The 15,443-nt window shown below is 44.1% G+C and overlaps 1 protein-coding gene across 1 annotated transcript in view; it reads right to left on the bottom strand.

Moving 5' to 3' along the window:
* Nucleotides 1-5,955: 5,955 nt before the first annotated feature.
* Nucleotides 5,956-15,443, bottom strand: part of cUnh5orf63 (chromosome Un C5orf63 homolog) — a 29,653-nt gene continuing 20,165 nt past the window's right edge. Inside the window, exons 3-5 of the mRNA XM_079805374.1 lie at nt 11,200-11,256; nt 8,131-11,116; nt 5,956-7,871 (exon numbers count right to left, since the gene is read on the bottom strand). Coding sequence (XP_079661500.1) covers nt 10,946-11,116; nt 11,200-11,256 — 228 coding nt within the window. The 3' untranslated portion in view covers nt 5,956-7,871; nt 8,131-10,945. The remainder of the gene's footprint in view (nt 7,872-8,130; nt 11,117-11,199; nt 11,257-15,443) is intronic.

Here is a 15,443-nt window from a genome sequence, read left to right as displayed (position 1 = left end):
CTCCTACAGAGCTATTTAACAATAGAAAGAAAATTGCAAGACACGCGTGTAATTTTAAGGCACGTATACAAAATAAAATAACCCCCTACACTCACTGGTAGTGCGGTACAAACTGAGTTAAACAAAACAGAAAGTTATGATTACACTCACCAACATAGTCGTGTTGGACCAACCAAGTTTGTAAATAAACAATATGCAACCCTCGATCTATAATTAGTCTATTTTGTAATTTTGCTAATAAACGCCTTAGCGTCAGCTGGTGAAGTGAAGTCGCGCTGCACTCCCTCGTATGTGATGCGTAACTTGGCTGGATGGAGGATGCTGAACCGGACTCCTTCGATGTCCCGTAGCTGGCGTCGAACCTCGTTGAAAGCTGCGCGAGCTCGTGCTGTTTTAGCGGTGTAGTCAGGGAAGACGGATATGGTCATGTTGTGTAGTTTAATCTGCTGTAGCTCCCTGGCTTTCTTGAGGATATTCGCACAGTCTGTATAATAGTGGAGCCTTGCCACTATCGCGCGCGGACGTTCGCCCGGCTTAGGTTTGGGAGCCAGGGTCCGGTGAGCACGATCCACAAGCGGTTCTTTCTCTAGTGTGAATGCCTCCATCAAGAGTTTTGACACATACTCTGTAGATAAATTATTTGGAGTATCCTCCGGCACCCCGACAATACGGACATTGTCACGGCGTGACCTAGATTCCAAATCATCACATTTGCTCTCCAATTTAACCAGTTCTCCAGACATGTACTCCACCTTAGTACGAAGAGTGGCTATGTCATCGGTGCAAGTGGAGAGGGACTGCTCCATCTCTGACACGGTGTCCTTGAGTCCGGTATAGTTTTGCTGCATAGCGGAAATATTGGAGGAAAGGTCAGTTTTCAGTGCTAGCAGCTCAGATTTAATCGAGGAGAGGTTGTCACCTAACGCTGCGTGAAGTTCGGCTTTAAATATTGCTGGAATTTCTTCACGAAGGGCGCAGAGAAGTTCAGTCCTGAGAGCAGTAACATTGGCATCTGCCAGCGTGGTCTCTAGCGACGGCGAGGTTTCACCACGAGGCGGGGATGCAGCGTTGGCAACAGGCCGCAGGTGCGGCTGAGAGGCGTTTGCGCTTTTATTGATCTTGGGTGGCATTGCAATCACCGAAAATCAAATAATTCTTGTTCAAAACAGGTTTAGAAAAACGTATAAGCTACCAAAAGTGAGCAAATCGTGCTTAAAATAATGGAGAAAAAAAACTCTGTAGGAGCGAGGCTCAATGCGTCCTACTCCATGCTTAGCTAAGCCGGAAGTCCAAGAGTTATTATTACTTATATTGATTTCGTTAATAACTTGACAGCACTTAAATGTGTATTCATACAAGTTAAAGAACATGTTTTTGGGACAAGTGGATTTTTGAAGGGGCAAGTGAAAGATAATTTTACCAGACAGGTTAAAACATCAATAACCAAAAATTTGGGAATCAACAAAATGCAAGAATGATTCTGCATTAATTTAGCGTAAGTGGCGATCGATAGTGAATAATAATATATAGCCTAATGTATAATAAACTGACTTAACAATGTTGCGCTGTTGATGCTCACGCAGCCTCTCGAGGAGAAATCAATGCTACTGAATGATTCAGCGCTTTGAATGAATCGTTTGTATAAAAGATTCAATGACCTAACATTCATAAACGACTGCCTCATTCTTGAATGAATCAGCCGTTTGAACGAATCGACTCAATGACTCACTCATTAAAACGGTCACCTGCTGCCACCTACTGGTGGTTTACTTTCATGTTTAAACATTCTTTCCAACTTTTCTTATTTGTATATTCAAAAATATTTAAAACAATCTCATAACATTTTTTAATGCAGCTGTAATTTTTCAGTGTAAATTATTTAATCTGATTGGTAATAGCCCTACAGTGTCTTTTATTCTAATTTAATTTATAGATCAAATTTAAGAATATAAACTGAAAGCAGAAGCATAGCCTATATTTAATAAGATTATGGAAAAACATGCCCTTTATAAAAGGTAAAAATATCAAAGATAAGCAGATTTAAATATGTCAAAGCTGATTGAACACTGTTGAGAATATTTCTTCAGAATAAATTATATTTACAACACAAAAAAAGCCGGACAAGCACGTGAACAGGCTTAATGTTGCCTGAGAAAAGGAGAAAAAAAAGTGGCTGGTGGTCAAAAAATAAATATATATATATATATGGTGTATTAAAGGGCCTATGAAATAATGTTAAATCTTGCCCTGATTGATGCAGAACTACTCCGACTTAACATCTCCATCGCTGCCCTGAGTGAAACCTGGCTGACCAGTGTTGGTTCTGTCCGGGAAAAAAACTATACTTTATTCTGGAATGGATACCCAGACGGTGACTGACCAATGCACGGTGTTGGTTTTGCAATCCAAAACAGGCTACTGTCCTCAGTGGAAAAACCTGTGCCCATCTCCTCGCGCCTCTCCTCACTGCGCATGCCCATGCCAGCCTGCTCCTACCTGAAATTAACTCTAAGCGCTCAGCCAGACTGTCCTACCTGCAGCATAACACTCGCTCAAATAAGGCAGTTTTGAAGCAGGCATGCCGCAATGTCCAGCGGGTCACTCGCACAGCCATGCAGGCTTACTGGAGCACACTGTGTGACCGTATTGAGTCAAGTGCATCCATTGGAAACATTCGAGGAGTCTTTGAAGGACTGAAAGAAGCCTTGGGCCCAATCCCTAAAAAATCCTCTCCACTCTGTTCCCTATCAGGTGAACTTCTGACTGATTTGGAATCTCAATTGGCGAGATGGGCAGAGCACTATAGCCTTCTCTATGCTCAGCCTGTCACAGCCAACACACTGCGGCTGTTCCTGAGCTCCCCCCTATGTCTGATCTGGATTCAGATATTACCATTGAGGAAGTCAAATCTGCAATTAAAGCAATAAAAAATAACAAGTCTCCCGGAGCTGACGGCCTCCCCCCTGAGGCTTATAAGGCAGGCGGTGATGTTCTTGCCTCTGTCCTACATCATCTGGTTGTGATGTACTGGAAGAGTGGATATCTCCCAGATGTCCTTAGAGATGCCAACATCATCACCATCTATAAGAACAAGGGGGACCGTGCAGACTGTAACAACTTCAGAGGAATATCTCTGCTCAGTCTTGCTGGCAAGATATTTGCTCGCACTATTCTACCACGTCTACAAATCCTTGCTGACCGTATCCTCCCTGAAAGCCAGTGTGGGTTTCGTGCTGGCCGCTCCATAGCAGACATGGTGTTCTGTGTTCGTCAACTACAGGAAAAGTTTATTGAACAGCATAAACCTCTGTTCTTGGTGTTTGTAGACTTGACCAAGGCTTTTGACTACGTTAGTCGATCTGGACTTTTCCTCATCCTACAAAGACTTGGCTGCCCTCCAAAGTTACTGAAGGTGATCACTGAGTTTCATGAGGGCATGAAGGCAACTGTACACTCTGAAGGCACTTGTTCTGAAGAGTTCCAGATAAGGTGTGGAGTAAAGCAGGGACTACGCCGTGCCTTCCCTGATGACTCGGGTATCCTGCTACACACCCGCAGCTCAGGAAAGCTGTTAAATCTGGCCAGACTGCGGGCGAAGACTAAAGTACGCCATGTTCTGGTACGTGAGCTGCTTTATGCTGATGATGCTGCCTTTGTTGCCCACTCAGAGGCAGATCTACAATTACTCTGCTCATCTTTTGCCGCTGCATGTCTAGAGTTTGGTTTGCAGATCAGTCTTAAAAAAACAGTTATCTTTGCCCAAGCAACCTGCAACCCTGAACCCTACAGTATACATTAACAACACACCTCTATCTGTGGTTGACAAATTCACCTACCTGGGTTCCACAGTATCAAACAACAATAACCTTGACGTAGAGCTTGACATGCGCATTGGGAGGGCATCATTGGTGTTAGGAAAATTGAGCAAGCGTGTCTGGCACAAGAACCTCTCATTGCTCCTCAAAGTCTGTGTATACCATGCATGTGTACTTAGCACCTTGCTATATGCAAGTGAGACATGGACAACTTACAGGAGGCACGAACATCGCCTCAACGCCTTCCATTTTCGCTGCCTCCGCTCCATACTGGGTGTATGCAGGAAGGACCATGTGCCAAACTTTGTCACACTTGGGAGAACTGGTTCCAGTGACCTGTACACCATCCTTCGTGAACGCCACCTCCGTTGGACTGGACATATTTATCGAATGAAGGACACCCGCCTCCCAAAAATCTTGCTGTATGGCGAGCTGGCAAATGCCCCCTGCAAACATGAGCCGCGTTTCCTGAACTATTTGTACCAGGAACTTTTTTCCCAGGAACTTTTTCTCCCCCAGATCTGCTACTGCCTGCGTTTCCACCGCGGTCTAAAGTACCGGGAAGATTAGGCAAATTATTACGGTGACGTGGGAATGCGCGTGACTGCTCCTCCCAGTCACAGACAGACAGTAATCACTTTTGCGCGACACTGTCTGCAACAATAACAAGTATGGAGGAGATGCAAGCAGTGCTGTTTTTGCTGGTTATGTATTGGTTTACAACAGAGGTAATTAACAAAACGGCGGAAAAGAGACGAGCACTGACACTAAAGCGTATTGTGAAAGCTCGTAAAGCTAGATTTAAAATTAGACAACGTATGTTATTATCAGCTATTACGGACATTGACCGTGAGATGGCTGAGACGAACGCGTGCCATCGGACAGAAAGAGCACGACTGGTAAGAAACTAATACATCAAAATAAACCAGAGTTGTGAATAATGTTATTTTAGATAGCATCAACTTATTTTTTGCCACCTTTGTGTGTTTTAGAAATGCGACTACTATCGAATGCGTCGTGTTTCGCCATCGGTTTGGGTACACAATAGAACAACGGAATGGTGGGACAGCTTGGTTCCAACTTTCACCGAAGCACAGTGGATAAAGAATTTCTGGATGTCTAAGGATACTTTTCTGTATCTCTGTCGTCGCTTGCAACCTCAACTGGAGAGACATGATACAAACTACCGACATTGTGTACCCATTCAAAAAAGAATTGCCATTGCACTGTGGAAACTTGCAACCAACTCAGAGTACAGAAGCATCTCTCATTTATTTGGAGTTGGAATTGCTACTGTGTGTCACTGTGTACACGATTTCTGCTCATCTGTTGAGAAGGTAGTCATGCAAGAAGTTATTCAGTTACCAAACACTGAAAAGCTGAAAGAAATGGCGACATATTTTGAGTTGCCACAGTGTGTAGGTGCAATTTATGGGTAACACATCCCCATTCTTGGACCAGAGGAGTACCACACAGAGTACTTCAACCGAAAGGGCTGGCATTCGATCATTCTGCAGGCTGTTGTGGATGGAAGGGGTCTCTTTTGGAATATTTTTGTTGGAGCGCCAGGGAGCCTGCATGATGCCAGAGTGCTGCGTTTGTCAGGCTTGTGGGACATTGTGGACAGGGGTTTGTTACTACCAGATGTAACACAGAACATTTGTGGACATGATGTGGGGTACTATGTCCTTGGTGATGCAGCCTATCCTTTGAAGAGCTGGCTGATGAAACCTTTCACTGACAACGGACGACTGACACCCCAACAACTTGTGTACAATCAGAAAACAAGCAGAGCCAGGGTGGTGGTTGAGAATGCTTTTGGCAGACTGAAGGGCAGATGGAGGGCATTGCTAAAACAAAATGACTGCAGTACACCCAAGGTCAAGTCCCTGGTGATAGCATGTTGTGTTCTGCATAACCTCTGCGAAATGACTGGTGACGAGTTAACCCATTCTTCTCTGAACTCGTCACCATTCATTTCGCAGAGGTTTAAACTTTAAACCAGCCTGACGGAGCTCTGTCATCCACTGTAGAAGCTGAGGGTATCGACGCACGTACAGGTCCAATGAAGTTTTTGACTACAATGTAGTAAACTTCAGTGGCACAAGTATAGAGATGAGTGTTTTTTGTTTTGTTTTTTATGGGAAAAATAATCTTTAGAGGCTGCAATGGACATTTTCTATGCTTTATACACCTGTTGTACATTGTTTAAAGTGTACCTTTTGAATTTAATAAAAAAAAGTTTACTGCTGCATCACACTTTGGTTTTACATTATTCTGTTAACAGTCACCCCCCATTTGGGCAGAGAGAGCATGAATTACATGCTTTTAAAAATGATTGCTGCTAATGTGTCCTTGTGACAACACACATAACCAAGGTATCAGACTCAGAATTGTAGACTGACTGTTTATATGATAGAAATGTTCAAATACATAAATATTACACATATTTGTATATAAGGAAGCTAAAGCCAAGTTGTATTTTTTACAACTGTTGCCTCTGGCTTGGCGTGCTCAGTTGGGGACACTAAATTTTTCAACTAAACATCGAAATACATCTAAATAATAAACTAAATTAACCATTTAAACTAAATTACTGATCAAATTATTAATCTAAAGCCCACACTGTCACTGTATGATACTTGAAATTTTTCCAGAATGGCTATACAGCTGAATAAAATTATGCTGCATTATTTTCCTGTTTAACACTGTAAAGCTGCTTTGAAACAATCTACATTGTTAAAAGCGCTATATAAATAAAGTTGACTTGACTTGACTTGACTATTTTTTATCATTGCTCTTTTTACATGGCTTTGCCATACATATAAAACGTCATAAGTGACTTATTAGGTTGTTAAACACATTATCAACACTGCTTATTTAAACGTGCACTTTCACCTGGTTTGACCATTTTAATGCAAAATGGGATGATGGGCAATCCAGAATCTGAATGTGTTGTAATAGCTCAATTCCAAAACAAAAGATTTTCTATAAAAGGATAATGAGGTTTCAGTCATTCATGACAGATGTGTGAAAAGTTAATTGAATGAAAACAATAGACTGAATTAAGCGGTTGAAAGTTTAGGTACTAGACTGCAATTATTTTATAGATAAGATGCTTATCACAATAACATCTCTTAGCATTCCAAAAAAATAAAAAAATCACATGACTAGTATTACAATATGCTTCATTAAATGCACAATTTTAGAGATGTCTTCCTCAAATTTGAAATGAAGCAGGACCACACTTATGGCTTCACTTAAGTTGTGGTTATAAGTTATTATACTACATTCACATAGTTATACATTTAAAAATATAATATTTGGGTTTTCTAGATATGTTTATGTGCATATTCAGAAAGACTTGCGAGCAGCAGCCCTTTTATTTGCTTCCTACACTATATTAATATAATTAGAATGTGGTAACAAGCAGTATTTGTCTCTACATGTTGTTTACATCTTTACAATATAGCTTGTGTTGAAAATTAACTTCTAACCGGCACTTCAAACTTTACCATCAGTGCTAAAATTACCATAGAAATGAAAAGACACAGTGACATTTTACACATTTGACTTTATTTTAAACAGATTAGCTCTTACAAAATTAAAATAAATTAAATAAAAGTGCGCAAAGACAAATAAATTACTGGAACAATAAAATGAAAATATAAAATGTGAAAACAACAATATAATTTTATTTTTTATTTTCCAGTAACCTGTCCAAGAGCTGTGCAATATATAAAGTACAAATGTGGTAGTGCAAATGCTTCATTCAAGCGGCTGGTCGTTGTGGCTACTTCTTCAACGACTGGACAAACTGTCCAAGAACAGACAGAAACCCGGTCTGAAAGTCCCTCTGCTGCAGTCTGTTTTCTTCCGCTTCTGACTGGTGGAATGCCAGCTCTTGCCTCCTCATCTCTCTCTCCTCGGCCTGGCTCTCCAGTAACAGCTGCATATATTGGTCACGCTGTTCTTGTCCATGCTGCAGGACGGCCCGGTTAGCATCCTCCATGTCCCTCAGTGCATCAAGAATGTCACAGTCCCTTTTCCTTTTCCCTAAGTAGAAAAATTGCACAGAAACACATGGAAATTAATACACAAGGCAACCATGAAACAATAGAAACCATCAATTAATTATTTAAAGTGTTTTCACCACAAACAATGAACAATTGTTTGCCAAGCTTGAACAATGCCCAGGGTGCAATTTTTATCATGGGCAATTTAAGTTTACAATTCAAAACAACAAAACTACTCAAAACCATTAAGGATTACGAATCAGTTTTTAAATATATACACATTTTTGTCAGCTTTATACCTTGGCGTGTGTGCGTTTCGGCTGGAGACACGGGACGCGGGCTACTGGTAACCGCGGGGGAAAACACGCTGGTCTCCGTTGCCTGCAATTCATTGGGGCCACTCGTTACGTCTGGAAAAGCACGTTGAAAAAAAGTTACTGCAACATGTTCAAACACTGCAACGAGTTTAATAGATGATACCAAGATGAGATATTTACCTTCAACCCACTCGGATTCCTGGATGGTTTCCAACAACGCACTAGCCGAGTCTTTCGTCACCGCTGCACCAGAAAAGGACGGTCTGTGTCCCAACAACGCGTCCAGGCGGTCATACCACTTGTTGGTACGCCGGTCGGAACCGCTCCTGTTGTTATGATCCTTTTAATTTCTTGTAATCTTGTTTTAATTTCTTTAACTTCTCTCTGCATTGTTTTCCAGTGTGAAGAATGCCCAGCTCGCATAACCGACTCGATATCTTCAGGTATACCTTTTCATTGCGGGTCGCCGTTTCCAGTTCTCGCTGGATGTCCTCCTCCGCGTATATACTCAATAAAGCCTGAACCTCGTCGTCAGTCCATCAGTCGTATTTTTTGTTGAACTCCATTGCAAACAAAATGTTTACTGAATGCAAAACCCACCTCGCAAAAGACTTTTAAAAATGGCGGTCGAAATAAAATGCTGCGAGAGGTCAACCAATCAGCATGTTCAGCGCCCAAGCCCCACCCCCGAAAGTTCCCGAACTTTGGAAAAGTACCACCTCGCAAGCAGGGCCGTTTGGAGGGGGAAATATTTACCCGGAACTTCATTTAGACCCTGGTTCCTGCGGTCGAAACACTGAGTCCCCCCCCAAAGTTCCTAGTTCCGGGGGAAAGTTCCTGCGGTGGAAACGTGGCTATGGTCGCCCCCATCTACGTTTTAAAGATGTCATTAAGAGGGATCTTCAGGCCTTCTCCATCAACCTGGACAACTGGGAGGCACTTGCAATTGACAGACCCAACTGGCGTGCAGCAATTAACAATGGCCGCAGGGACTCTCAGGAGTCCTACAAGTCATTTCTGGAAGAGAGAAGCTCAAAACGGGAAGCAGTTCGTCGCACTCGACATGAACGGCCATAGTAGTGGTATGAAATAATGTTAAATCTTGTTCCTGGAGATCTAACTATTTGTACCGATCTGTTCAGATCCAATCCTGATCCAACACACATGTATGTATTTATCAAGTGCTCCTGAAGATCTTAATTAGTTGCTTCAGGTTTGTTTGACCAGGGATGAAGCTGAACTTTGCAGGAAGGTAGATCTCCAGGAGCAGGATTGGACACCCCTGCCCCTAAATGTACTTTTTGTGAAGAAAAAGTTCATACTTTTGAGTATGTAGCAGAATAGTAGGCAAGCTTTGGGACATACTACTTCATCCTCTTTAACAAACCACTCTGGTGCTTAGTTACGTGCATTCTGTCACCGTTTAAACTGCCCTGTCAATCATCTTTTCACAGTTAAAATACCCCACATTCAATTCAATTTTCTACCATTTCATAGAGAAATGTAGTAGCACGTTGATCTACCAGCCGTGGGGTCTTTCATGCGGACTCTCCTCATGTGTTTAAATAAGGATGCACTTCATGTTTTTTTTTCTTCAGGTTAGATATTATTAATCACTTAAATCCCTGTATATAAAACCTCCTAACATGAAGTCACCATGCAATCAAATTTGACAATTCTCTTTTTTTTTGTTAAATATTGCTGTATTTTTTATACACGACTTATCCATGCACTTTTTTTGCAGTGTAATCTTGAATAAAATATCTTCCCCTCCTTCTTGGAGTGACATCTCTTCTTTGGCTGCATTTAGGTCCAATTTTTGGCGGCCTTCCCCTCCCTCTGTCTCATTCACTCGGATGTACATCATTGCTTATGGCCTAGTACTGGTGGAACCCTTGAAATGTGTTTAACCCTCTGGGTCTCTTCGGTCATTTCTGACCCGAATTTTTTAAAATAAAATATGTTAAATATCGTAGCTTCATCGGAATGGTCCGAAACTTGGTGACTTTATTGGTACTTGGTATATGAACACCCAAAACAATTGGGGACAGGATTTGAAAAGTCTAAGTGGTCGTAAAAAAATAGTCACACTCAGGACCTTCAGGTCAAAAATGACCCCCATAGGAAATGAATGGGATATTGGCAAAAAATATGAAAGTTTTTTGTGCATACAATCTACAAATCAGCCAGGATGCAGAAAAAAAGACTCAACAGTGAAGGGATGAATCTCTAAAACATCAAGAGTGCAAAACAGACAAAAAAAACACACACACACACAAAAACACAATTCGCTTTTGGAATGGCATGCATTCATTTGTCTGTGTGAGTGTGTGTGTGTTTGTCTGTTTTGCACTCTTGATTCACTCTTGCACTCACAGCATTGTGTTCTATGGATCTGCCTGAAGAGTACATGTTGAGTAGACTCACTTCCTCTGTCAAAATCAAGGGGTCGAGGGTCTGTCCAAATAAATTTCCCTTGTCCAATTGACGAAGTTGAATGCATTTCAAAGTGGCATTGGAGGAGGAGGAGAAGAGCTTAGGGAAGTTTGTGAGTGTATGTCTAAAAGTGGAGTTAAACGCAGCCTCTGATGATGTGTTTACTGACACAAGGGCGGGGCAACCTGTCACTCACATGAGATCCACCAATAGCAAACCACAACCATCCAACCAGCCAATCAATCAATTCCCCGCAGACAAAGGCCCAGAAGGTAGGCCATTTTACGATCAGAGAGGTACAACTAAAGTCGAAAAACTTTATTTGAAATGAAGAGAAAACATTGCATAACATATCCATATATTATTGTCCAGTAGCAGTGGCTTTATCCAGGTGCCTTTCAAGGAGTGTTGAGTTCACACGGTGCATCATCAAAAACTGTCCATTTAAATGGAAGACAGGGATGTCATACCTGTATCTATCAAACCAGACTCTATTCTCCGGGAGGGTGATATCAACCTCCTGCAGCTCAAACTGAAACAGTGAATGGCACAAACACATTAAACAGATGTGATCAAATGAATACGAGAACACTGTGAACAGAGTGATTGTCTTACCCTGTGTTTATATGGCTCAAGCGCTTCTTTTGCATCATCACACAATGGGCACGGGTCCTGAAAACAGCCAGAGTGATCTGAAAAGGACTCTGTGTAGCTCTTTTTTCATGCATATGTTAATGAATCAATGTTCCTTATTGCACATTGATAGGCAGAACTGTGGTCTTGATCGTCACAGTCTATGTTGAGAATATCATACTATACCTCTACTATTTCTGCAGTGTGCATTTTTTGATATGCATATAATATGGACCTACATTAACAAAATCAGAGCTCACAGCATAAGGCGCACATAATGCCATATGCTCTAACCAAATATCCAGGTTGATGGAAGCAATATGGCCATATTAATGGTAGCCATATATTCTATTATAAAAATAAACTCTTTTGTTGAAAATGAATTCTATATAATGACAAATAGCTACATGATTCATCCAAAAGTCAGCAGGCAATTGTTAAAATGGAAAATAATGTGTGACAATTCAGCACATTTCAATTTGAAATCAAGCAATTAAATATTAGGCTAATATACACAAATAGCATACTCACATGGGCCTGATCAAACTCATTGTTAGTAACTCTGCTCTAGAAAGTGAAGGAAGGAGACCCAGATCATATAAAATGTGCTCTGGTCTTCCATTGCTCCATTGCTAAAACTAGAGTGAAGTTTGATGACAAACTTTAATGTTGGCTTGACAAAACCTTGTCTGAAATTTTGTAATAACTTTAAAAACCTTGGAGTTTGAAGGTTTTACTTAACATTTTATTAAGTCAATATAAAATGTTGTTAACATGTTCTAGCACATTGCTAACATGTTTTAACAGGCAAATAGAATGTTAACTTGCAATGTAACATGTTGCTAGCAAGTTAACACGTTAGCCTGTTTTTACCAAGTTGCTAGTTGATTTAGCACTTTGCTAATATGCTGCTAAGTGCTAACATGTTTAACACATTACTAGCATGCTGCTAGCATGTTCTAGGCTAGTTGCTAGGCTAGTTGCTAGGCTAGATAGATTTTACATTTTGATAGTTGGAGTTTGAACAGTCTTGGCTCATTTCCTCGGTGAAAGTCTATGGGATCTGTTGAATTCGTCCGGTTTTACGAAAACCATAGGTCAGATTGGTAAGAAAAGAAACAGCAACCCAAGTCAGAACAGTCCGAAAGTCAAACCCAAGTTTGGTGGTCATTGCTAGAATGTTTTTTTTATTTTTTATTTTGGTCTTCCATCCAAAGTTGTGAATTTAACTAATGCACAGAATTGAAATATCACATAAAAATGTGTGAGTTGAAGAGAAGAAAACGTCTCGGTTACGTATGTAACCCTCGTTCCCTGAGGAGGGAACGGAGACGTACGTTAGTGACTAACGAATGGGGGTTTCGCTTAGAAGCCAATCATCTTCGAGAATTCAACAGCGCCCAATGGCAGTGCCAATGCCATGGGCATGCGGAATTTGCATGCGTAACTCCGCCCCACCTCGTGGGTATATAAGGAAGTACGCTGGCAACATCGCATTATGTTACTGCTGCAGGAGCCAAGACTGAACTCCGCGTTCCAGGCAGCACAGCTGATGTGGCAAAGGAAACGTACGTCTCCGTTCCCTCCTCAGGGAACGAGGGTTACATACGTAACCGAGACGTTCCCTTTCGTTCAGTCACTACGACGTACGTTAGTGACTAACGAATGGGGGTTCCAATACAACAACGCCACTCAGCTGTCGTCCAGTGCCCTGCGTAAGTGTGAGTACCCTGTCGTAAGACTAGTACGGACGAAGGACTCCCACTTATCACAGGATTACCAAGGTACACTGGGAAGCATATCCCAGAGAGGGAATGCCAAGATGCCTACCGTAGGGAGGGCTTAAGAACACACATATGACCCGCTAAGGGCTGCATATGGAAGATCTCTAGGGTACCAGCCGAAGGTGGATTTTTAACCCTAGGGGTGGCAGGGACTTGCCAAGGGAAAGACACCTGCTCGCTGAGGAGGCTTACGGTGGAAATACTCGTGTGGGGGTCGCCGGAGGGGAACCATGCACACGGAGCACCTGGCCGGACATGAGGGTCTGGGCTCGAAAGGGCAGACTGAACTGATGTCGGCGTGAGCAGTGCTGGAGGAGCTCAGGGCTCTCGGGGAGCTCACCTGAGGGAAAATATCGCACGTATCCAGTCCTTGGAGTGGAATGGCGAGTAAGCGAAGACACCTGAGCCTGGCCCATTACCGGCCACCCGTAGGGGCGAGTACATAGTCGGACACTGGCTCCACTCGGAGATTGTAGAATCTGGCGAATGTGTTGGGTGTCGCCCAGCCTGCAGCTCTGCAGATGTCTGTTAGCGAGGCGCCATGCGCTAGAGCCCAAGAGGAGGCCACACTCCGGGTGGAGTGTGCCCTCACACCAAGGGGACATGGTCGACCTTGCTGCTGGTAAGCCAAAACAATGGTGTCCACTATCCAGTGAGACAACCTCTGCTTTGAGAGAGCACTTCCCTTCCGCTCTCCACCATAACAGACAAAGAGCTGGTCTGAGGTCCTGAAACATCGCGTACTGTCTACATAGGCGCGGAGAGCGCGTCCTGGACAGAGCAATGCCAAGGCTGGGTCTGCCTCCTCCAAAGGCAGCGCTTGCAGGTTCACCACCTGATCTCGGAACGGAGTGGTGGGAACCTTGGGCACATATCCGGGCCGGGGTCTCAGGATCACGTGAGAGTTAGCCGGCCCGAACTCAAGGCACGCTTCGTCAACCGAAAATGCTTGCAGGTCCCCGACCCTCTTAAGCGAGGCCAATGCGGTCAGCAGAGCCGTCTTCATAGACAAGAACTTAATCTCAGCCGACCGCAAAGGCTCAAAGGGAGGCCTCTGCAGAGCACTTAAGACTACTGAGAGGTCCCAAGAGGGAACGAGAGGAGAGCGAGGAGGATTCAGTCTCCTCGCCCCCCTCAGGAACCTGATGATCAGGTCGTGCTGACTTACCTTTTTGTCTCCCAGGAGATCGTGGTAGGCAGATATTGCGGCCACATACACTTTAAGGGTGGAAGGAGACAGCCTTCGCTCCACCCCCTCCTGGAGAAACGATAGCACGGACCCGATCGGGCATTTCCAGGGGTCTTCTTGGCGGGAAGAACACCATGTGACGAAGAGGTTCCACTTCAACGCATAGAGACGTCGCGTAGACTCAGCTCTAGCGGAAGTGATGGTAGCGACCACCGCAGGTGGAAGACTACTCAAACCTGCCGCGTCCCGTCCAGAAGCCACACGTGGAGCTTCCAGAACGCTGGACGCGGGTGCCAAAAGGTGCCCCGTCTCTGAGTGAGGAGGTCCGGTCTCAGAGGAATAGGCCAGGGAGGGGCTGTCGCAAGGAGTATAAGTTCTGGGAACCAGATCTGGCCGTGCCAATACGGGGCGACCAACATGACCTGCTCCTTGTCCTCCCTGATCTTGCACAGTACCCGTGCAAGAAGGCTCACTGGAGGAAACGCATACTTGCATAGCCCTGGCGGCCAGCTGTGCGCCAGTGCATCCGTGCCAAGGGTGCCCTTGGTCAGGGAATAATACAGGGAGCAATGGGAAGAGTCCTGGGAGGCAAACAGATCTACCTGTGCGTAGCCGAACCGTTCCCATATCAGCTGGACCGTCTGGGGGTGGAGTCTCCACTCTCCGGGGAGAGGCTGAATCCGTGAGAGCTCGTCGGCTGCACAGTTCAGGTCTCCGGGGATGTGGACAGCACGAAGGGACCTCAGGTGCTTCTGACTCCACAAAACGAGATGGCGGGAAAGTTGAGACATACGGCGGGAGCGTAGACCGCCCTGGTGGTTGATGTACGCTACTACGGCCGTGTTGTCTGTCCTGACTAGTACATGTTGACCCCTCAGCAACGCTCGGAAGCGGTGCAGGGCGAACCGTACTGCCAGTAACTCAAGGCAATTGACATGCAGAAGGTGCTGGGGTCCTATCCAGGAGCCCGCGGCTGCTTGTCCATTGCACATGGCACCCCAGCCCGTGGATGATGCATCTGTTGATACAACAACATGCCTGGAAACTCGTTCTAAGGACACTCCGGTCCGTAGAAAACTGAGGTTCGACCACGGGGTGAGAGTCTGTAAGCAGGCCCGAGCCAGACCGTCATGCCCATCTCGGGACTCGATCGCGTAGCCAGTGCTGAAGCGGTCTCATATGAAGCAATCCGAGCGGCGTCACCGCGGCTGCAGATGCCATATGCCCCAGGAGCCTCTGAAATAGTTTCAGTG

Source organism: Gobio gobio, assembly GCF_949357685.1.
Source record: "Gobio gobio genome assembly, chromosome: 22".
NCBI classification, from domain to species: domain Eukaryota; kingdom Metazoa; phylum Chordata; class Actinopteri; order Cypriniformes; family Gobionidae; genus Gobio; species Gobio gobio.
The sequence above is the reverse complement of the archived record's forward strand: the minus strand, read 5'-3'. Positions and strand labels throughout refer to the sequence as shown.